The sequence below is a fragment of the Mustela nigripes genome, chromosome 7 (genome assembly GCF_022355385.1).
Source record: "Mustela nigripes isolate SB6536 chromosome 7, MUSNIG.SB6536, whole genome shotgun sequence".
Lineage (NCBI taxonomy): Eukaryota > Metazoa > Chordata > Mammalia > Carnivora > Mustelidae > Mustela > Mustela nigripes.
Genome location: NC_081563.1, coordinates 137342884 through 137364400, shown reverse-complemented (window position 1 = coordinate 137364400; position 21517 = coordinate 137342884). Strand labels below are relative to the sequence as shown.

General features: G+C 58.7%; 1 protein-coding gene across 6 annotated transcripts in view; it reads right to left on the bottom strand.

Annotated features, from left to right (window-relative positions):
- PHACTR3 (phosphatase and actin regulator 3) overlaps window positions 1-21517 on the bottom strand; it is a 219699-nt gene that overhangs the window by 15184 nt on the left and 182998 nt on the right. For all 6 annotated transcript variants that reach the window (XM_059407332.1, XM_059407334.1, XM_059407336.1 and 3 more), the window contains one exon: window positions 17185-17338. In XM_059407332.1, coding sequence (XP_059263315.1) covers window positions 17185-17338 — 154 coding nt within the window. The remainder of the gene's footprint in view (window positions 1-17184; window positions 17339-21517) is intronic.

Here is a 21517-nt window from a genome sequence, read left to right as displayed (position 1 = left end):
TGCACCCCGCTTGTTCCTGTGCTTCAGCCACGTCTGGCTCACCCTGCATGCCCTGGCCCCCCACACCCCCCGTGGACTCGGGCTCCCACTCGCCACACCTGCTGTGCCTTCACCAGGGATTTCCAAGGCTCTCAGTGCCGGCCCCACATCCGACTCTTGTTCACTCGCCTAGAGGAGCGCTTTCGGGGTGCAGCAGCTGCTGTCAAGGTGGTCGGCGTGCATCTTGGCCCAGGCCACTCAGACCTTCAGTCCCCACCCTGTCACCCTCCAGCTCTGCGACGGGGGCAGCCCTGTGTCCTCTGAGCTGCACTTTTTCCCCTGAAAACAGAGGACGATGGTACCCGCCTCCCAGGGCTGCGGCTACTTAAGTGAACCGGCGCAGAAGCCCGGAGCCCAGGGCCCGGCACGCAGGAGGCCCAGGACGGTGGCAGCTCCAGAACTGTCCCCGCACGGCGCTCAGGCTGCAGGGAGTTCAGGGCAGCAGAGGGACAGCAGGCCTGGCTCAGGGAGGAGGGACACGGGTCAGAAGCCGCACACCCCAGCCTCCTGCTTGGCCTACGTCGAAGACCCAAACCCTGGCTTTGTCCCTGCCTGGGGTCCAAACAGGACTAACGCCCCCGCGGTGTCCACAAGAACGGAGAATGATTCCTTCCACGGACGCAGGGTGCGGTTCGGAGGGAGAAGACGCAGCGGCTGGGCAGACAGCCCCACATCCACGGCCACCGGGCTATTCCGGGAGCTCCTGCCCGGGAACCCCGAGCCTGTCACCGCTCCAGCCTGGTGCCGCCCCGGCGTGCTGGCCTCTCTGCCTCGGATGGGTCCCCGGGCAGGGCAGTGTCCCTGCAGTCATTCCGTGGGGTGTCCTGCCACACACGGCCCCGGGCCACGCGCCGGCTGGGGGGAGCTCCCCGGGGGCACTGTCAGGGCTGTGGACCCACAGGAACTTGTGGCCATCCTGGAAGGGAAGGCCAGGGGACAAGAGGCCTCCCGAGGGAGGGACCCAAAGACCAGGCCCAGGAGACAGAGCAGGGACAGGCTGCGGGCTCTGAGCAGGGAGAGGCTTCCATGTTGGGGAACAGCAGCTCCCGCGACCTGAGCCCCCCGGGCCCTTGCAGTCACCCCACATTGGTGCTGTCCTGTGCTGTGGGGTCTGCGCCCACACCTGGGCCTCCGTGGTTGGAGGGGGGGATGGGGAGTAGAGGTGGGGAGGAGGCGAGAAAGCAGGACTGTGGTGGGGATGTGAGCCTGTGCAGACCCCACCCACGGCCCCACCTGCTGCCCGCCCCTGGGGAGATGGGGGCTGGGCACACGCACAGCCGGGACCATGACTCCGGGAAGTTCAGTGCCGTCCACCAAGATTAGAAACGCCGTGTCCTCTGACCCAGCGGCTCCGGCTCTAGGCGGACAGTTTCTGAAATGCCCTTACGTGACAGCAAAACGCAGGGCAGACGCTTTCTGCCCATTCAGGGCCTGCACGAAGGAAGCAGTGGCCGGTGCTGAGCTCCACCCACATGGAAAAGGACAGGCGTGACTTCACAAGCCTTCCCTGGAAGGCTCAGCCCGCTGGACTCTGGGAAGAATGGGCAGAAGCGTCCGACGGAAAACACAGAATCACGCTGTGGTTAAGGATCTGGGCTCCGGACCTGGCCTGGGCTGGGATTCTAACTTCTGCACAGATCAGCTCTGGGATCTGCAGCCTGCTCATGGACTTCTCACTGCCCTTTGCTCTGTGATAGTTAGAGGTGTCCACCTGGCAGTGACAGTCCCCAGGTGTCCATTTGGTCCCTCATCCAGGTGCCACAATGGCAGTCTTTTGTAGATGTGATTACAGTCCACAATCAGGTGACTTTATGAAAGGGAGACTATCCTGAATGCTCTGGTGGGCCTGGTCCAATCAGTTGAAAGGCTTTAGGAGTTGGGCTCAGGCTCTCTGGTGAAGACAGAATTCCGCCTGTGGACACTGCCTGACCGCTCCAGCCCTTCCCGACAGCCCGTGTCACCGGTTCAGACCTGCCTAGCCAGCGCCGCACTCACCCACGCCCACACTGTACAATAAATCGCTATTTGTCTCCTACTGGTTTCCCTGCTGTCCATCCGACACCACCTCCCTGTCTGTAAGTGAGGATGACGATCCCACAGGAGGGGCTCTCTCCAGTGCCCCCACTCACTGGCTCTGGAAGCACCGAGGCTCCCAGTCCTGGAAGGCCAGATCCCCGGGACCGTGCCTGGCCCGCGGCCGCCGCTCCTCACAGTCTGTTCTCCATGGTAAGCCCCTGCCCGTCGGAACGGCTCCCTGTGTTCCCAAACCGATGTGTAGCGGGTGTCCTTACTTTTGTGATTAGGTGAACTAATTAAATTTTATGCACATTGATTAAATGACTTAATATGGGTGTCAAAGGAAAGCATTTCTGTGAGAACAGGGTGGAAGGCTTGGCGTCAGGAAAGTGAAGATGCTAAAAATACTCTGCTGGCTAGTGTGGGAGACGGAGTGAAAACGACGGGAGGGAATCGAAAACTCTGGGGGCTTCCGCTTGCAGCTCCTTCCCGGCGCCTCTCCGCGCTCACTCCTCTCCAGCACTAGAACCCGTACGAAGCGCACCCGCCTCTGCGCCCCTCGGGTGCGCGTCCTCCCTCCGGGGCACGTCCTCGATCATCACCTGTGTGACTGGGGCTGAAGGAAAGGATTCTGAGCAAGAACAGATCATGTCTATAATTTCTGCTTTTAACCAGATTTCGGAGGCGTCACCGGTGTCTTGCCCTGTCCCGTGTCCCGTGTGGGCCACAGACAGGGGTGCAGACGGGGCCCCAACCTGGACGGCACACCACCAAGGCAGACGGAAACCAAATCTGCACTTGAAAGCCTCCTCCACTAGCCGCCGCCCGGAGGACTCCTACGGGACACGCAGCTCCATCGATGCACTCGGGTGCAGCCGGCCCTCAGAGCTCAGGGAGGTGAAGCAGGGGCAGGGACGGGCCAGCAGCACCCCTGTACCCGGCATGCTGGGAGCACTTCCCGGGTCCCGCCTCCCCGCACTGTGTGTCCCTGCATCTCTCACGCTCGCGTAGCTGACCCCTTCCTGTCCTGTCCCCTGGTCCTGAAGGCCCTGCCTCCATCCTTCCCCTGTCCCCGGAGCTCAGAGTGGAGGGTGGGGCACAGAAGTTGCTCAGGAAGGGAGTCCTTGAACTGAGAGGTTGTCAGAGTGGGTAATCACTGAGGAAGGGATTGAGAGGTTGTCAGAGTGCGTAATCACAGCGTCTGTCCACACCGCAGACCACCTCCCCCCCCAGCTTCTTGCCACCTCCCAGCACTAGAGCGTACGTGGGGCACTCGCCTGAGCCCATGGAGACTCCTCGGGCCAGATTGCTTTAGAAGCTGCTGTTGCCTGCCATGGAATGTTTCCATTCCCTGGTCCATCAGCTTGCTGGCTCCTTCCCCTCGCTCTTCATTCTATCTCCACAAATGAATTAACTCGAACACCCACAGTTAGCATGGTGTGTGCCTCTGGGACTTACATGCGATGTCTGGTGCTCCTGCAGCCATCTCAGACCACGGAGGATAAATGCCAGCGTGAGCGTAACTGAGCAGGAAGACAGGAGGAGCCTGGGCTCTCAGTGACTATGGAGCAACCACAACAGACCTCACAGTCTGCAACTATTCCATGAAGCAGAGTGGCTCCAGGCCCAGGTCAGATCTCAGCTCTGTGACAGCCTACTCATGCGACTTTGAACACCTACCTAATTTGTCTGAGCCACCATCCCCTTAGCCCCTTAGCCGCAAAATACAACCGATCTAGCACTTACATCTTGGGCTTCCACGAACGCAGGCCAAGCAGAGACCGTGGCACAGAACACACATTTAATAAATGTTAATAAAGGCCCCGTGGCATCGTCACAGCTACAACCACGACTCACAAGGGTTAAGCCCCGATGGCAGCTAAAGCAGGAGCCGGTGTACTCAGTCCCTAAAAATGTGAGCAGGCAGGAATTCCACACCCATTCCCCAAGCTTGGACAGTGGGAGGCACCCGGCCTGGGGACCTTTAAACCACCAGACCCCCTGCTCCCTGGTTTGGGATTCGTGTTTTATTGATACCGAATTATGTCATTTTGATGTCATTTTGCTTTTTCTTACAAAACACACTGTACTTTCTCTGACAGGTTCCCAAGCAACCAGGAAAAACAAAGAGCAGCGGACCCCAGGGCGACTCAAGGCCACGGGCTCCCTGCACAATGGCCCAAACACGGGAGCCTGAGCCCCACAGCCTGGCGCTCCGTGCAGACCATGAGCTCCACCCAAAGACCAAGATCTACACGTATGTTCTTGGAGGATGCCATGTGTCAAACCCTTCCCGATTTGGAAGTGCTGATTTCTGTTGCTTAGCTACCTCCGTCTAAACCCAGAATGTGCAAGACCCATACCTTACAGCCAAGGCCCTGACCGGACCCTGCTGGCCTTGCCGGCCGCTCAGGCCTTGTGGGTGCCGGGCGCCCTCCCTCTGGGGCAGAGGTCACGTCCTCCCCTCCCCACATGCCACAGGGCCTGCTCACAGCCCTGCCTCTGCTGTTTCTTTCGCATTTTTGCAACCAGTCCTTGACTGCCTCCATAAAGGGAGCGTTCCTCCTGACCTTGGAGGCTGTGTCCTGTTGGCGGCCAGCCCCTCACCACCACGGTGGCTCGGGCACGTGCTACCACGCTGACAGCCAAGAGGGTTTGGCAGGATAGAGTAGACCCGACCTCCCGGCACCTTGAGCTTTCTAAACGGAAATAGGAGCAAAGCCGCAGGAACATGCCTGAGACCCCAAGAGGGCTGGGAAGCACGTCAGGCAAACCTGCTTCCCCGGAAATGGAAAAAGGGCAGAGGAACAGCTAAGCAGAGTCTTTGCTCCTAGGATCTCAGGATCTAAAGAGGGTCACAGGGAGCTGCCTGCCCCACGTGTCCCAGCAGAGGGCGTCATCCGTCCTGCGACACAGGAGGTGGAGGCATCGCGAAGAGACTGTGAGGTCTGCGACGTCTATCCCCGTCCCCTGCCCCGTCCCCTTGAGTCTCTGCAGATGGGGCGCCGTGGGGGGCTCCTGACTGGGCTGCAGGGCCGGGCTCCAGTCCCCTGGAAATCGGACGGGGCTCGTGGGCGTCAAAGGGCGGAGGCCGCTGTTCCCTAAGTGCTTCCCGTGCGTGAGACTGGGCGTGAGAGTGACGCTGCCAGCGGCGACCGTGACGAAAGGGGCGACAGACAGGAGGAGGACGGGTGAGAGGATGATGAAGGTCCTGAAAGATGCTGAAGGTCGGATGGAGGTGACGCGGAGATGACAGAGACGCGGGCGCGGAGATGACAGAGACGCGGGCACGGAGATGACAGAGACGCTGATGCGGAGATGACAGAGACGCTGACGCTTGCTGACGTCCGGGACCGGCCGGCTTACACCGTCGCCCCCCATCCCTGGGACGATAACGTGAGTACACGTGGCACCCATGGGGCCCCTGGACCGGCCCAGGGATCGGCAACCGGGAGGGGCTGCTGCCGGCGGGAACGGACATGTTCTAGAACCGGCCGTGGGGGCACACGACGGTACACACCCCCAGAAAGCAGTGAACTGTGCACTTGGGAAAGGTGAACTGATCAGTGCAGAAATCACAGTGCACACCACACTGACGACAAAAGCACAGACTCCCCCTCCCTGTGCGAGTCCTGCGGTTCCCCGTCTCCCCGCTTCCTGGCATCTCAGGCATCTTCCGTGTCCTGCCCCGCGGCCTCCATCCTGCAGCCTCACAAGACAGACTCTTCTGGAAGCATCCCCTTCTACGGAGGAGGAAAGGGAGGTGCAGGCCAGGGAGGTGGCCGCCCGCGGTCAGGCAGCTGGAAACCAGGGCCCGGACGGCAGCAGAGGCCTTCCGGCCAGAGCTGAGGCCTTCAGCTTCCCCCCCTCCAGTCGCCACCTGTGATCGAGGTGAGCCGAGAGGCCTACCCCAGCTCTCAGAGCGCAGCTGTGCCCCTGCCAGAGGGAGAGGAAGCTTCCATGGGGCACTGGCGACTACACTCTGGGCCTGGGGGACGCTGCTGCCGCCGACAGCCGATGAGATGCTGCGCGTTTACAGCAACTCCACGGTTGAAAGTCCCCCACGCGCAGCACCGGCCAAGAATGGGCTTCTCAGAAAACGAGTTCGCAAGGGATTTCATATCACAGGTCCAAAGACGTGACCCCAGGCCAAATGTGGCCCACCAGTGCGTCCTGTGGGGTCCACACACTCGTTTTTTAAGAACGTGAATAGGCTGCCAACATTTAACTGAAGGAAATCCGCGACACTGCCAGGTTCCCTTGAACGATCCCACTGCCCTGGTCCTGCGTGCTGGAGGGGACGTCCACGCTGTGGGCGACGGCAGCTGTCCCTGTCAGCGAGGACACACAGTGTCCACCTGCCACACGTCCTGCCCGGCCCACAAGCTGTGGAGACACAGTCTAACCCCTCCCCCGCCAGAGAGTCACGGGTCAAGAGGCTTTGTCGCTGCAGATAACTCCTCTCCCCCTCCTGAAAATGCTCAGGAAGAATTCTGGAGCAGCCCTGACGTCCTGACGTCCGCCAGCCTTCCAGGGACAGTGCGGGGGCACGTGGGGGACTCCGACCCCAGTGCCTGAGCACCTGCAGCCCAGTCTGGTCAGCGGGCTGGAGAGCAGCCGTGCGGCAGGAGACGTGTGCCGTCCCCGCCAGGACAGCCCCGGGACGGACCCACGCTCCAAAAGCAGGAGCACCCACTGTGGATCTGAAGAGGCACGTGGCCCACGGATGTGCTCCTGAATGTGTCGGTCACACACCAAACTGGGGAGTGGAATCACTGCTTGGAAATATCCGAACGCCCCGCTACGGACAGGATGCCTGTCCGTCCATGTGCACACTTCGTGGAACCGAATTCTTACTGAATTGCAGCCTTCCTCCCGGGGGGGTCCACCCTGATGTCCACCTACCCACCCACCTACACAGCCACCTAACTGTCCATCTTTTGTCTTCTTCTTTTTTTTTTTTTTTTTTAAGATTTTATTTATTTATTTATCTGGCAGAGATCACAAGTCGGCAGAGAGGCAGGCAGAGAGGGAGGAGGAAGCAGGCTCCCCGCTGAGCAGAGAACCCGATGCAGGGCTCCATCCCAGGACCCCGGGACCATGACCTGAGCCGAAGGCAGAGGCTTTAACCCACTGAGCCACCCAGGTGCCCCTGTCCATCTTTCTATCCATCTCTCTGTCCACTTACCCACCCACATAACCACACGACTGTCCACAGCCCTCAGCCACGTCCTCCCGCTACCATCCAGTCAAGTGTTGCTGGCCGAGAGCCTGCTTTCTACCAGGCACGGGGCTAAGGCATCAAAAGAGCAGGACCTTCCCTTCTCTGCCTCGGAGGGGCGGGAATCATACGAGCGGATCCGGGGTCTCGGACCAGGGAGGTTCTCCATGAATCTATTCATCTACTATCTTCCTTCCACGTTCTAAAAACCCCTTTGGAAACAGACCCACTGGCAGCTTTGGACACCAAGCCAGCGCTCGGGCTCTCGTGCCCCAGGGAGCCGAGCTCGGGCTCTGAGGGTTCTTGCCGAGGCTCAGGCTGGTGCTGGGAGGGCATTCTGCCACCAAGGGGTGGTCCTCGACCCAAGACCTCTCCCAGCTGAGTCCCACGTCAGCCACTCAAACTCTACCCCTGACGGATCGGGGAGAGCTCAGGCCCGGCCCTCCTCGGCGTCCGGGAAGATTGTAGCCTTCGCCACAGCCTGTTTCATCCGAACAGAAACAACTCGCTCCTACTATGTCAGCCCCAGATCCCAGCTTATGCAGCCAGGCCAACAGCTCAAGCCCTGCCGGCTTTCAGAACAAAGAAAGTGGATTCCAAGGCCCCTGCATTTTGCTTTCCTTGCATTTAATGCTGCCCCGTTTCCAGGGGATCAAGAGGTCCCCAGAGGTCAGTGAAAATGTCTGTGAAAGCAGCGAGAAGTCAGAGGGAAGACCCCTGTAGGAAATGAACGGACAGTAACAGGGAACACACAACCGCGCGAGACCCGCAGTGGCCTTGATGCTGAGCTGGTGCTGCTCTTGGCCACAAGCCACCCCTTCAAAGTTGCCAGCAGAGGCTCCGCACAGGGTCCCCCGTGGTCTACACACGCCTTCCGCAAGCTCACCTACACTCGGGGTTAACCACTGCTAAATGTGCCAGGGACCACTGACGCGATCCAGAGGGACACGGAGCCTCCCGCACACAACTCCCTTCCTCCTTCCCGGGTCCCCTCCCCGGGGCACAGCATCCAGGTCCACCCTGGTGGGCGAGCTCAAGCCCTCACCCCTCCCCAGGCTTGCTCTCTCCTCCCCTGCTCTCAAGTCCACGCCGTCCAGCTCATGGCCCGTGTGACTTGTCCATCTCCCTGCAGGACCGGTGCCCACTCGCCCCATCCTGCCCTGCACTCGACCCCCCACATGTCAGCAGAGCGGTCTTCCTCAGGTGCCCTCAGCCCAACGCACCCCTGCTTGTGACCCCTCAGGGGCCGCTCACTGCCGCTTACAAAGACCAGACATCTCTGTTCACCACTTAGCGCCTACTATTGAGCACCTACTGAATGCATCAAGGACACACCAGTGACAAGACAGACAGGATCCCGGTGTCCTGGGGGGAAGGGGACCCTGAAGCGGCCAACAAAGAGGCGATTTCAAGCAGCAGCTGATGAGGACAATAGTGGCATGTGATTCGAGCATTGGGGGGGGCAGGGTGTGAGCATCGGGGGAGTCAGGGGGCGGGGCGGTCATGCCAGGGCCCGGGGGTAGGGGGGACACCCGAGCTGGGCCAGGGACAAGCAGAGGCCATTCCTTGTGCCCGGGGAGCATGGAAAGCCCACTCCCGGCCCCCCTGGGCCCTCTGCCCACCACGCCCCTCCACAGCTACATCATGTCCTCACAGCCACGCTGGTTCAGGACTTGGTGCATTTTAGCGGGGTTTTGGGTGTTGTGGGGGGATGTCAGCCTGGGACATCCCGGTGCTCCTGCCTGCAGGTTAACCAATGCCTGTGGGTCCGTCAGAATCGCGGTCCGAGCCGCCCGCTCTCTGAGGCCCGTCCCCATCCCTGCCTGCCTCCGGCCCGGCCCCTCTCTCCCCACTAGACCCTGCAGCTCTCTGTCACACGTCACACGTCGCTCGCTCGCAGCATCTCAGAGCGAGTCTTTCCGTTCCCGTCCCCCAGAACCAGACATCCCGGTACTTGGGGCTGAGCACGCCGCACGCGTCCAGGAGCTGCTGGGAAGACCAGTCCTGTCTCCCTGCAGCCTCAGCGTCTCCTTCTCGCCACGTAACGTAAACCCTCGCCTTCAAGCACAGCAGCCACAGAAAAACTCAGGGTTGGGGGCAGAATTTCGAAGAGGTTGTAGGGACGGCAGCAAGTGCCGTGGTCAGGGGGGCATTCCGTGCGGGCTGAGGCCGGGCCCGGGTCTGGGGGGTGGCGCGCTGGCTTGCATGGGGCTGGGGATCCCACCGTGGGCCGGAGAGCGGTGTTCCCTGCATTGATACGGCGACGGTGCCCAGGGTCCCCAGGACCCGGGACACAGAGCCGAGTCCCGGGGCTGCTGCGGCAGAAGCAGGCGGACTCAGCCCAGCCAAGGGGACATTAACAGGACACACACCGAGGGGACTGCTTCACTAACAGGACACACACCAGAAGCTTCAGCTGCAGTAGGTTTGTACTTTTGTACTCTGTGTGCAAGGTGGGGCCGGACGCCTGGGCCTCAGTTGGGGAGGCCCCGTGGCCAGGGGCAGGGCTCTGGATCCTGCTGTTTGCTGCTCACTAACTGGGACGTGGAGACACCACTTTGCCTCTCTGGGCCCAGTTTCCTCCTCTGCAGGGCAGAGACAACAGTTCCGGCCCGGGACGTCGGTCAGGCGGAAAAGCAAATGGCCCAGTGCCCAGCGCAGTTCAACCCGGGTCAGCCTGACTCTGGGGTCGGGCAGGACCAGAGCCCCACACAGTGGTGGGTCACCGGCACCAAGTCATTAACATGTGCTCTGACTGCGGATGACGGTGTCGACCTGGTCATGATGGGAAGGCAGGGTCAGGAGAGCATCTCCCAGAGAAGCAGCCCAGGTACCGTGGGGAACCCCCGGGAATGCTCATCTCTCGGCACCGTGCTGAAGGCAGAGGCTGGGAAGACTCGGAGAGTCAACAGGTGCATCGTCTCATCCGCAGCGGCCTTGGGGCCACTGCGCACCCCCAGCAAAGCAGAATCTGCTGGCAGATGGGAGGGTGCGAAACCCGCCACCTCATTAGGGCTGGGCCAGGTTCCGCAGTCCCTTACTCCTACTTCTGTCTATAGGAACATTAAAGGGTCATATTTCAAGATCGTATTCTTTGAAAGATCTGTTGTCATTTTAACTGGGGAGGAAAGATTCTTTGTTGTTAGAGATTCTCGTGTCTGTGATTCCTAGTGACGCTGAGAGCGTCTCCCCTTCCCCCGTGTTTGCTCACAGCCTTGCTCCCCCCTCCAGGCTTGCTCACCCGGGGACCTGCTGGGGTCCGGCTGTGCTCCCCGACAAGCGGCCTCCCTCCCGAGGAACGAGGTCGTCTCATTCCAAGTGCTTTTCCTCCTCCCGCTCTATCTGCTTTACTTCTCCTCCCGGTTCTGGAAACGCAGCTCATGAAAATAACCCGTAAAAAGGAAAACACGGTCGTGTGAAAATGAGCCTTGTCGCTTTACTTTAAAAGTAAAGATCTTGAGGGAAACTCCCCGTCTGTTGAGTGTGGGAGGGAACAGCAAAGCTGGCAGATGCGTCTGCTCCTTCGAGATGAGACACTACTAAAAACCAGCATCTGAATTCGGTGTCGCACCACGGAAACCCTTCTGACAGGATGCTAACGTGGCCAAATCTCATATTCACTGAGGGGGCTTCCATAAAAAAAAAAAAAAATATGCATTTTTACTTACTTTTTATAGTAAAATCTGGAAATGATTTTGAAATCATGTATAGAAAAATCACATCCCATGGAGATAAAATAAAGACCTGAGGAAATCCAGGCAAAGGGCATAAAAGAGAAAGTCCGATGCAGACCCACAGCCCAGACGATACAACAACGTTGCCACAGTAGCTGCACACTTGGCTCTGAGCACCCTGGTGGCCAAAGCAAAAAGGGAAACACGATGAACTCCAAAGTGTACATTCTCTCTTTTTTAAAGAACCTCCACACCCAGCACAAAGCCCAACATGGGACTTAAACTCACAACCCTGAGATCAAGACCTGAGCTGAGATCAAGAGTCAGATGCTTAACTGACAGAGCCTCCCAGGTGCCCCTAAAGTGTGCTTTCTCCTTAAGATACTAACAGGCAGCAGTCGTGGAGAGCACAGCATACGGGGATCCCGAAGCCCCAGAGAATAGTATTCTGAGGAAGAGATGCAGCACATCTCAGGCAGCAGGGACACTTGGTGAGGAAGGGCCCTGTTAGAACAGAGACTCCTTCTTGGGAGATTCAGAGCGGGGTCTGGGAATCTGTCTCCACCAAGCTCCCCAGCAATCCAGATACGCAGGAGTGGGCACAGGCGTGACCAGAAGACCAGTCACCCGTCCGCACTTCCTGCCGTGCACCCGCGGGCAAGGGACGGCCCTGGTCTGAGCCAGCGCTCACCTGAACGCCAGGTGGTGGAGAGCGGCTTCCCCGGGGGGCCCCTGTGAGGCTTCGAGGGGAGACTATCAAGCAGCACTCCAGGTAGCTGGACGGGACTCCACATACATGTCCCCAGCGGCGATCATGAGACGGTCCTGCAGGAGGCCCGGGGTCCTGAGCCGAGTGGCTCGGGAGGAGCTGGGTTCCCACCCTGCAGGGCAGCAGTGGAGAGTGGTGGAGCAACGTTTCTTCAACTGGCAAATATTTACCGACGCCTGCTGCTCTGAGGACAGCCCCCCACGTCCCCACAACGATGCTTTTTCGGCCCCGTCCGAAGGAAACGCTTCTTTTCCCGCAATTAAAAGTCTTTTTTTTTTTTTTTCTTTTTTTCTGGTTAGCCCACAGAAAGAACAGTTTCTCTATTTTTGAAATTTTGTGTCCACAGAACAGGGACCCTGAAAGGGACCGTCACCACTCTTGAGGCTTCAGTGGAAGGTCCCAAAGCTGGTGCTCAAGGCCAGACAAGCCCGGGATCAAGCCCGCGCGTCTCCATCCCTATCCCCCAGGACGTCCGGCCTCTTCTTTCCGGTTCTGCGGATTTCAGGGTGGCCGTGGCAGGTGTGGGTCACTGCACACAACAGTAGGTTTTGTTTTTTCTGTCCCCCCCCCCCCCCCCGGGAGCCTGGGTTTCCACGGAGGCTGAGTGGCGGCAGACGTTCTGGATGCGGCTTTGTACAAAATGTACAAAGGCAGCAGCTCGAGGATCGTTTAACTCCCGTGTTCACACGCTAAGTACCAAGTCCCGAAGGACATGACCGGGCCTTCGTCAGCTTCTCACGGCGCGGTCCCCGAGCGCAGAGGCCCCACGGGACAGCTGACAGAAAGTTCGTGTGTCCCTCAGGCTCCCCGTCTCCAGGAGGATCATGCAGCAACCGCAAATAAGAACACACGAGAACGACGCTGGTGCTGCCGCGGGGCCCGCAGGCCGCTCTGGCTTCCAGGAGAGCGCGGGGCAGGGGAGGGGGGCTCACTCCATCCTCTGGTGCAGGCGACCATGAAACAAGGGGTCCCCCAGCCAGGCACCTGCCAGCAGCAGCTCCATCACCCCCCAGAGCGCCTCCTGCCGGGAACACGCTTTATGCTCTTGCAAGGACCGACCGTGGGGAAGGCGCTGTCCCATCTCCACCTTACAAGCAGGAGGGAGGTTCAGAGCCAACAGCGTTTGCCTGATTCTCACCGCCGTGACCATGAGGCTGGGCTCGAGGGGCCTGTTCTGGGCATCACAAACCCCCCCGCCCCGCTCCACAGCAGGTGACGCTCTGCATCATTTCTGCCTCCCATCCAGACAGGGAAAAAATGAATTCTGCACCCAGGGGCCGCCTGTGTTGGCTGGGGGCCCAGACGTGCCCTGACGGAAGCCAGAGGACTAAGAGAATTGCAAAGAACTGAGAAGAACGAGCCTGGAGCTGTCCTGGAACACTTCCCCGGGGGGCTAGGCATGGGCTCCAGGGGGCACACCTGGAACCGGGGAACCTGTGGGCCCCTGAGTGAGTCACCGAACCCCTCTTCCAAGCTTAATGTTCTCATCTGTAAAATGAAGATAAGACACCTGTTTCAGGGGCGCCTGGGGGGCTCAGTGGGTTAAAGCCTCTGCCTTTGGCTCAGGTCATGATCTCAGGGTCCTGGGATCGAGCCCCGCATCGGGCTCTGTGCTCAGCGGGGAGCCTGCTTCCTCCTCTCTCTCTGCCTGCCTCTCTGCCTGCTTGTGATCTCTGTCTGTCAAATAAATAAATAAAATCTTTAAAAAAAAAAAAAGACACCTGTTTCACTCGGCTCCTGCAAGGATGGAATTAAATGAGGGAAAGCAGGACTTCCGGCCCGGGGTCCACCCGGGAAACGCACACACCCGGGCGTCCGTCCCCCCTTAAACGCCGCGCCCCTGACATAGTGTGAGCAGGTCCCTGACTTTGGGCATGATTTCCAGAACACCCCTGCCATGTAGTGAGTGGGGCTGTGGGCTCCTAACACACTGCCTGCCCTCGCACACACATGTGCACATGGTCCTGAGGGGCGCCACACTCCCGCATCAGGGGAAGCCTCCGACGTCCCCGAGTCCCCAGACTCTGCGCACAGAGCCGGGGACGGTGCCCACCTCACCCCCAACAGCCCCGGGAGCGCTCCAGAGATAAAATCTTCAAGGTCTGGAAATTAAAGAAAATAAAACAAAATAGAAACCTCCAATACACTGGAGGGGGACGGGCAGATGGCGTGTTGCCATGGCAACCAGGGCTGAATTATTCAGCACGTACTCGTGAAGACCCCAGAAGGAGGCAAAACAAAGACAAAGGGATCCAATTAACTGTTTTTGCCGGGAAGCAAGCAGCAGACCCTCTGGGGACCCGACATCTCAACTGCCCCTCTGAGGAGCCCCAGAACGGGACCCGCTTTTCCATTTTCACACCTGGCGAAGGATGCCCAAGGGGCTGCTGGGTTCTCGTCCAAGGTCGAACATCAGTTACAGCCTCAGAGAGTCATGGGGGAGGTCCAGTCCAGGGCGTGTGCTCGGGGAACCTCTGCAGCCCTCAGGTGGGGCTCCTGGCCCCACCCCCTCCCACTTCCTCTCTGCACCCACAGACAGTGGGGGGGATCCCTGGGCTTCTCTTACACCAGGGGTCCTCATGATAACTTTGTCCTGGCTTTGAACCACAAATACATCACTGTTTACTATTTTCCTTTGTTTTTAAATAAAGATTTGTATTTATTTGAGAAAGAGAATAAGCACAAGCAGCCAGGAGGGGTCGAGCGAGAGGGAGAAGCAGGCTCCCCACTGAGCAGGCAGCTGGACACGGGGCTGGATCCCAGGACCCTGAGATCATGACCTGAGCCAAAAGCAGACGCTTAGCCCATTGAGCCCCCCAGGCGCCCCACTACTTTTCTCTTTAAATCAATTCACTGAATTCTCTATTTTGAAAGAGAAACTTGGTTTGTGTATCAAATAGAAAACCATCCTGAGATGGCAGAGCTAGAAGTCAGCTCAAAATACTTCAGTGAGGGAATAAACGTTTTACCTCTGGGTCGGGAAGGATTTTTTGAACAGGACACAAACGGCATGAACCACAACGTACGTGAGAGGTCAGCAAACTACGTCCTGTGTCCTGCGTTTGTAAATGAAGTTTTATTGGCACACACATAGGCCCACGCACGCCACACGGGCTACTGGTGGCATTAGTACTGCGAGGGTAGGGTTGTGCTGCTGCGACATTCGGGTCCACAGAGCCTGGAAGGGTTCCTCTCTGGCCCTTTGCAGAGAGACCTGTGGACGCCCAGAGGATATGGCTGGAAACCCGACAACCTTCCTGCACCCAGGAAAGTGGGAACGAAACGAAACACGAGTCCCCAGACTGAGAAAGAAATGGAAGCCACGATTTCCCAAGTACACTCCTAAAATTATTAAGATGGGAAAGGCAGCAGGTTAAGTACATGAAAAGAAACCAAGCAGCTGATTAACGCTGATTAACAGTCTCACTAGAAATAAGATAAAACCAAGCCTGCGAGCACACGACCCAACAAGACCAGGGACAACGCTCGCCAAGCTGGACCAAACAGCATATGCTCCTGGCTATGGTGACAGGCTCAAGGACAAGCACGCGATCCGGACTTGTCCAGCTTAGTCCTTCTGTCCTCTGGGTCAAAGGGATTGGTTCCGGAATGGAGCCTGGAGCTTTGGGGATTAGGGGATTAGGGGGTCAAGTAAAAGAGCCAGAGAATGAAGCCACACAGAGCACGAGAGAGTCAAGAAACAGAAGCAGACCAACTCCTGCCAATGCCATCCAAGCACCTGGATCCAGCCATGCCTGCAGCACGCACAGGTGCTGTGAGCCCCATAGGGCAGAGAGTGCCTCTGTGCTGCTTGCTATGACACCCTAGCATCCTGCCCAGTGTCTGCCACGTCGTATTATTCAGCACGTAGCTGCCGAGCGTGTGACTGTGTAAATACGGCTTGTGCCCCAGTGGAGAGAAAGGAGCAATTTGCGAGGAAACGGAGGCAGAGAGCGGCTCAAGACTGCTGTCACACCATGACCCAGCGTAAGGGCAGGAGGCCCCATTCAGGGCAACCCGCTCTCCTGGCTTCTCACGTGAGCCTCACAAGCCCCGGTGAGGAGACGGGGAATCTCCTCCATCGCGAGAACAGCAGGAAAGGAGAACCTGGGGCTCCTGCTCCAGCAGCAACACCGACAGGGCAACGAAGGCCGGTCCCTCCGGCGTCTGCAGACCTGGAGGCTCTCGTCACAGCCCCCTGAACCGCACTGCAATTTGGGAAGCAGACTGTCCCGCTCTTCACGTGACGCGCCGGTCCAGCTCACCACTGGGATACTGTCTCCTCCTGCTCCCTGGGACCAGCTTTGGGGTTTAAAGAGGGCACGGGTGGGCTGGAGGGGACCCGGGACATAGTCCCTTCAAGCCGGCCTGGCCGACACTGCACAGCTGCAGGAGGGCGGTTAGGGACACGGCAACTGAGCACCAGCAGGTGAGCAGTTGAGCACCAGCACCGGTGCCTGAAGCCCGCCTGTATCTGCTCCCCAACACCCACGCGCACATCCTGGGGCTGTGATCAGGCCCCACGCTTCGGGAGGACGGCAGGAAGTGGAGGCCCAACCTGCTGAGAAGGACAGACTCCCCGAAAAAGTGCTCTGGCTCCAGCTCAGCTCTGGGCTGGCTTCGCGGCCGGGGAGGCTGGGGAGCGCTGGGGGCCCGGCGTGCTCTGGGTTCTGGACCCGAGAGCCCAGTCCCTGGAAAGCAACCTAGAGAGTCAGCCGGCCCCTGAAACCGCCCCATTGGCATAACCCCACCCTGTCCGCCTTACGAAGCATCCTTTTCTGGGGCTATGTAACCAGGTCCCAAAGACCCCAGCTGCCAAGACCCACAGCTCCATGCCGGCCGGCCCGTAGCAAGGTGCCTCTCCAGCCGGCCAACCCCGGGACCTCCGAGGGGACCACTGGGAGCGAGGAAGCTCACTCGGGTCTGAGCCAGGCAGCAGATGAGCTCATCTCGGCACACACTGTGCCCCCCAAATAGATTTCCAGCTTTTCTTGAAAAACTTCGAAGATGTGGCCGTGCTAAATGTGATTCTCGGAGGACAATGAGCAGTGGGCCCTGGACGCCAACGAGGCACATCCCCCCAACTCTATCACTGTCTTCCCCCAGAGCGACCCCCTTTTCACTCCTGCAGGTGCCTGGCCTGGCCGCTAGAGACCAGAGCTTCTCCCCTGGGGGTCAGAGGATGTGCTCCCTGCCGCCCGGGGACATTTGAAAACATGTGGGGACAGTTCTGATGGTCACAGGAGGGTGTCACGTGTAGAGACCTAGCTTGCCGCTCAGCACCCAATGGCACACAGGACAGCTCCCCACGACAACGCACTGGCCCAGGCCGAGTGCAGATAGCGGCGAGGTGAGAAGCCACCGTGAGAGCCCCGTGTGGGTGCCCTGAGACAGCACGGCCCCGGGAGGCAGGGCAGGGCCTGGTGGGACGCAGCCTCTGCCCGAGGCGACGTGCCCCTACTCACTTGGAGAGCTTCATCTCGATCTGCTGCCGGATTTCCTGCCGCTCTTCATCGGTCCTTCTGGGGAAAATGTTCCTGTCTTCCAGTTCCTGCTGGCTCGGCCGGTTCCGCAGCTTTACCGCCAAGAGCTCCTTCTTGCATTTCCTTGGCAGAGTTCCTGAGCGCCCCCAGAGACGGGGAGAGAAGGGACGAGAAGACCAGTGTTAGCCGAGCGCTGGCTGGTTGAGCGAGCCACCCACCCTGCCGGGAGAAGGCATCGGCACCCGGACAACGGGGGCACATCTGTCAGCGTGGGGTGCCTTCCAGCGGGAATGTGAGCAAGCTGGGGACACGGTGACGTCACCACCATGGGCCACGTGTTCCACGGGGGGGCGAGCAGTCACACACCCCAGGCCCCCAGGGACGGTCCTGCGTGATTATTAATGGCTCCCAGGCTGTCTTCCGAGTGTGGACCGCGACGGACAGTCACTTTCCACGTGGCACCCGCCCCCGTCCTCCCCCCTCTCCCACGTGGTCCACACTCCCCGCTGACCTCTGCCCTCTGGCCACGCGGGGCTTCAGTCTCTAGAACGTCCCACCTCTGGGCCTCTGCAGCGGGTCTGCTCTCCACCGGCCACCCTGTTCCGCTCGACCATTCGTGGCCAGCCCTGTCCCCACAGCCAGCCTTGAACCTGCCCACAGAGGCCTGACGGGGCTCCAACCACCAGCACACCACAGCGTTAATGCCCCAGAATCCAATCTCTTCCCTGCCAGCTACTTTATTCTGTTTCCTGCACAAGACTAAGTTCAAGGGTGGTTTTCCCTGCCCGGGCCCTAGATCCGTACGACGCAGCAAACCCCCAATGAAGACCGTGGAGTGAGGGTGTGGGGGGCTGACGCAGGGTCTCCAGGATGAGGCTGACCTTTATTTCCACAGATGTAAAATCGGGGTGCAAAGTAAGATCTCAGAGGACAGAGTGTCTAAATTAAGAGAGGTGGGGTCTGGTGGTGTTCGTGGATGGGAACTCATTAGTGGGCTAGGACATGGACGTGTTCAGGCTCGCTGGGACCCCCCACCTGCCCTGGCGAGTAACTGGGAAGTACAAGGCAGGGTGACTGGTTTTGCATCTCTACTGGGACACGGGTTTCGATCCCGGGGCTCGAACCATCACCCAACGTCACACTCCCAGGGATGGAGGCAAATGTTATCCACCCCCCGAAAAAGGCTCCCAAAGACAGCCAGTGCCCAGAGTCCAAGATGGGAACCGAAAGCAAGAAATGAGTCTAATAACATGACCGTTTTATGGAAGTTTGGGATAAAGTAAGACACAAAAATTGGGGCTCCGCTGAGGTTTGAATTTCTAATGTGAGCTTGTTTGCCGTGTGTTTCATAGAGAAGGAAAAAACTAATGACTGCACAAGCCATTTCAGCAAGGGCTCCGGCCTGAATTTGTTTGAGTGGCTTTACAGGATCACAGAGAGCCTGAAGGAGGCACACGGCTTCGGTTAGTCTTTACTATGTGTTCTGGGGGAAATAGAGCGCCGTGGTGGCCTTCATGAGTTAAGGGAGTCTCGAAGGTCTTGGGGACGATCCTTGTGAATGTCAAGGGTCTGGTACATGGCGAGAAGGGCCTGCGGTTTTCGGAGATCCAGGACACGCTCAACCGTGAAACGGCCCTGGGTGCCCTTTGATCCTTCTAGCGCTTGATAGCAAAAGTCTTTTAAGCACATTGCAAATGTCTTGGGTTTCTTATTATAAACTTTAATCATATTTGTTCTTCACTGAAAAAAAGATCCCCTCATCAGAGACTTACAGATGTAAACGAGAATTCGTTCTGCGCTGGGAGCGAGCGGTTCCCCCAGCCTCCCAGGCACAGCCCGTGCGCATAGCAGGGTCACCCCAAAAACTTATGGGCTCACTTGAGGTCTTCTCCAGAGTGTCAGCAGGTTACTAGGTTTTGTTTCTTAAAAGTCAAAAAAGGACATTTCCAGATAAACATGAGACTCTTCATAAATTTGACCGGCAGGTGCACCTGACGGCCAGCCCCGGCGTGACTGAGCACGCGTCCCAGGGCACACACGCCAGCGGAGACGCTGGAAAGCAGCAGCTGCGAGACCCTTCTGTGCAGCTTGACTCCCCAGGTGCCCCCGGACACACCCATGCTCTGACCCAGAAGTCCCACCCCCGGAGTGTGCTCCCCAAAACACAAGGGATGAGCACAGAAGAACACATGGAAAGGTCTTCATGGGGCACCACTGATGAAATAAGCCATTCCACACAACCGACAAATCCAACACACCCCGTCAGATCACAGTGCCTCGTAGCACTGGGCCGTGGGAACGGTGGCGAACGGCGGCGTGTAGCTTACTGCGTGCTAGAAAGACGCTCGTGGGATGGTTGTAGCGTTTTGTGACAGCAGCTTGTCCCAGAGTGCGTATGTCGTCTGAGGAAACGTATTTGCGTATGTGTAAGTATCTGCTTTTGCAAGTATGTATGATACTGTTCATTGGCAGAGAAACGTCAGGAACTGACCATCTCACATATTCATTTTGCTCTTCTGTGCTGTGTTTTTATTGCAAACATAGTTCCCCTCTATGAAAATAGAGAACTATTTAAAAAGAAAGAACAGAGGCACCTGGGTGGCTCAGTGGGTTAAAGCCTCTGCCTTCGGCTCAGGTCATGATCCCAGGGTCCTGGGATCGAGCCCCGCATCGGGCTCTCTGCTCAGTGGGGAGCCTGCTTCCTCCTCTCTCTCTGCCTGCCTCTGTCTATTTGTGATTTCTCTCTTTGCCAAATAAATAAAATAAAAAATCTTAAAAAAAAAAAAGAACAACATAAATTCTAAGTAAAAAGCAATAATACAACTGGCAAAAATGTTCAGCATCCACTTTTTTGAAACTCTGCAAATGGAAACAGGGCACGTTCATCCAAGGACAAGAGTCTGAGCCTCTGGAAGGAAGTTTTACTCTGTCCAGTACCAGACTCCCTGCCCTCCAGGCCTGCAGGAGACTCGAACTCCATGAGTCTGCATTCCAGATGCAGACCAGCCGCCAGCCACCGGGCAGTCCTTGGGGGGGGCACAGGCAGGCCTGGTTCCCTGGGACCTGCTGTCCTCCGACCTGTCTACGGGCTCCCCAGGCGTCCCCACATGCAAGGCTCACAGCGCCGGATCTGACCAGAGCTCACCCAGCCCACAATGTCTTCCTCTGGTGCCTTTGTTGAAAACTGTGTTGTCTTTCCAAGGCCAAGATTCTCCTGGGCCTTCAGACCAGTCCTGCTCAAGATGATAGAGTTCTGTATTGGCAAAAGCCAATTTTTAAAAAAATCAATGTGGAGGCCCCAAAATTAAGTAAATTAAAAGCTCGAGCCTGACATTACCACATCCAGTGCAACTCCAGCAAACGCTGGGGGCGCCTTTCCGACAGGCCACTGACGGGCGGGCACGGTGGGTAGGATGAGGTGATGCGGTCGCCTCCCCCAGGGACGGAGCGGCCGCGAGGGCCACGGAGTAGCGGCACCCGGGCTCCAGCTCAGCCAGCGGGGGCAGCCCTGCAGGTGCCCCGCTCACGGGCGCTCACGGACGCTCTCTGAGGGCCCAGCACGTGGGGAGCCCCTGTCCTGTCCCTGCTGCGCCCGGCACCACCACAGCAGAGCGAGGGGCTCCTGGAGACCTTCAGGCCATCAGCCCCTCGCTTCTTTTGTGAACGGCTCCCCACCTCCTCCCCACAGACCTCCACGCCTCCCGTCTCGACGGCCACACCTCAGTCCCCTTCCCTGGTTCCCTGTCATTTCCCCGCCTCTGTGCCCCGGGACTCAATCCTCAGACCCCTCTGTCCACACCTGCTTCCCACACGACCGCCGCCGTCCCCCGAGACCCCTCAGGCCCCTACTAATGGCTCGGGATTTCCCCAGGCAGCCCCGGCTTCTCTCCCGCACCGCAGACTTGTTTACCCACTTCCTTCAGGACGTCCCCACCCCCGCCCCGGTCCCTACCCCAGTCCCTACCCGGCCTCTCAAACGCAGCCTGTCCACACGGAGCACCTGCTCTCCCGCTGAAGCACAGGCAGGCTGAGCGACGCTCACGGAGCTGCTCGGGGCGGCCAGGCTCCTGCTACGCTGAGTCCGCTCACGCCCCCGCCGGGGTGAGGGCCTCGCTGCCGCGCCTGCTCCCGTGAGGGCGGGGAAGGCTCCACAAGCGCCTGTCGCAGCCGGGAACACGGGACACGTGCCTTCCCCGGGCGCAGGCTCACGGCACCTCCAAACCACCCGTCTGCCCCGCTCTCCTCCTCACTGTGGTCGCTGCGTGAGCTGGAGACGATCTCGCTCACGGAGAAGAACACACCTGCCGGGCTCACC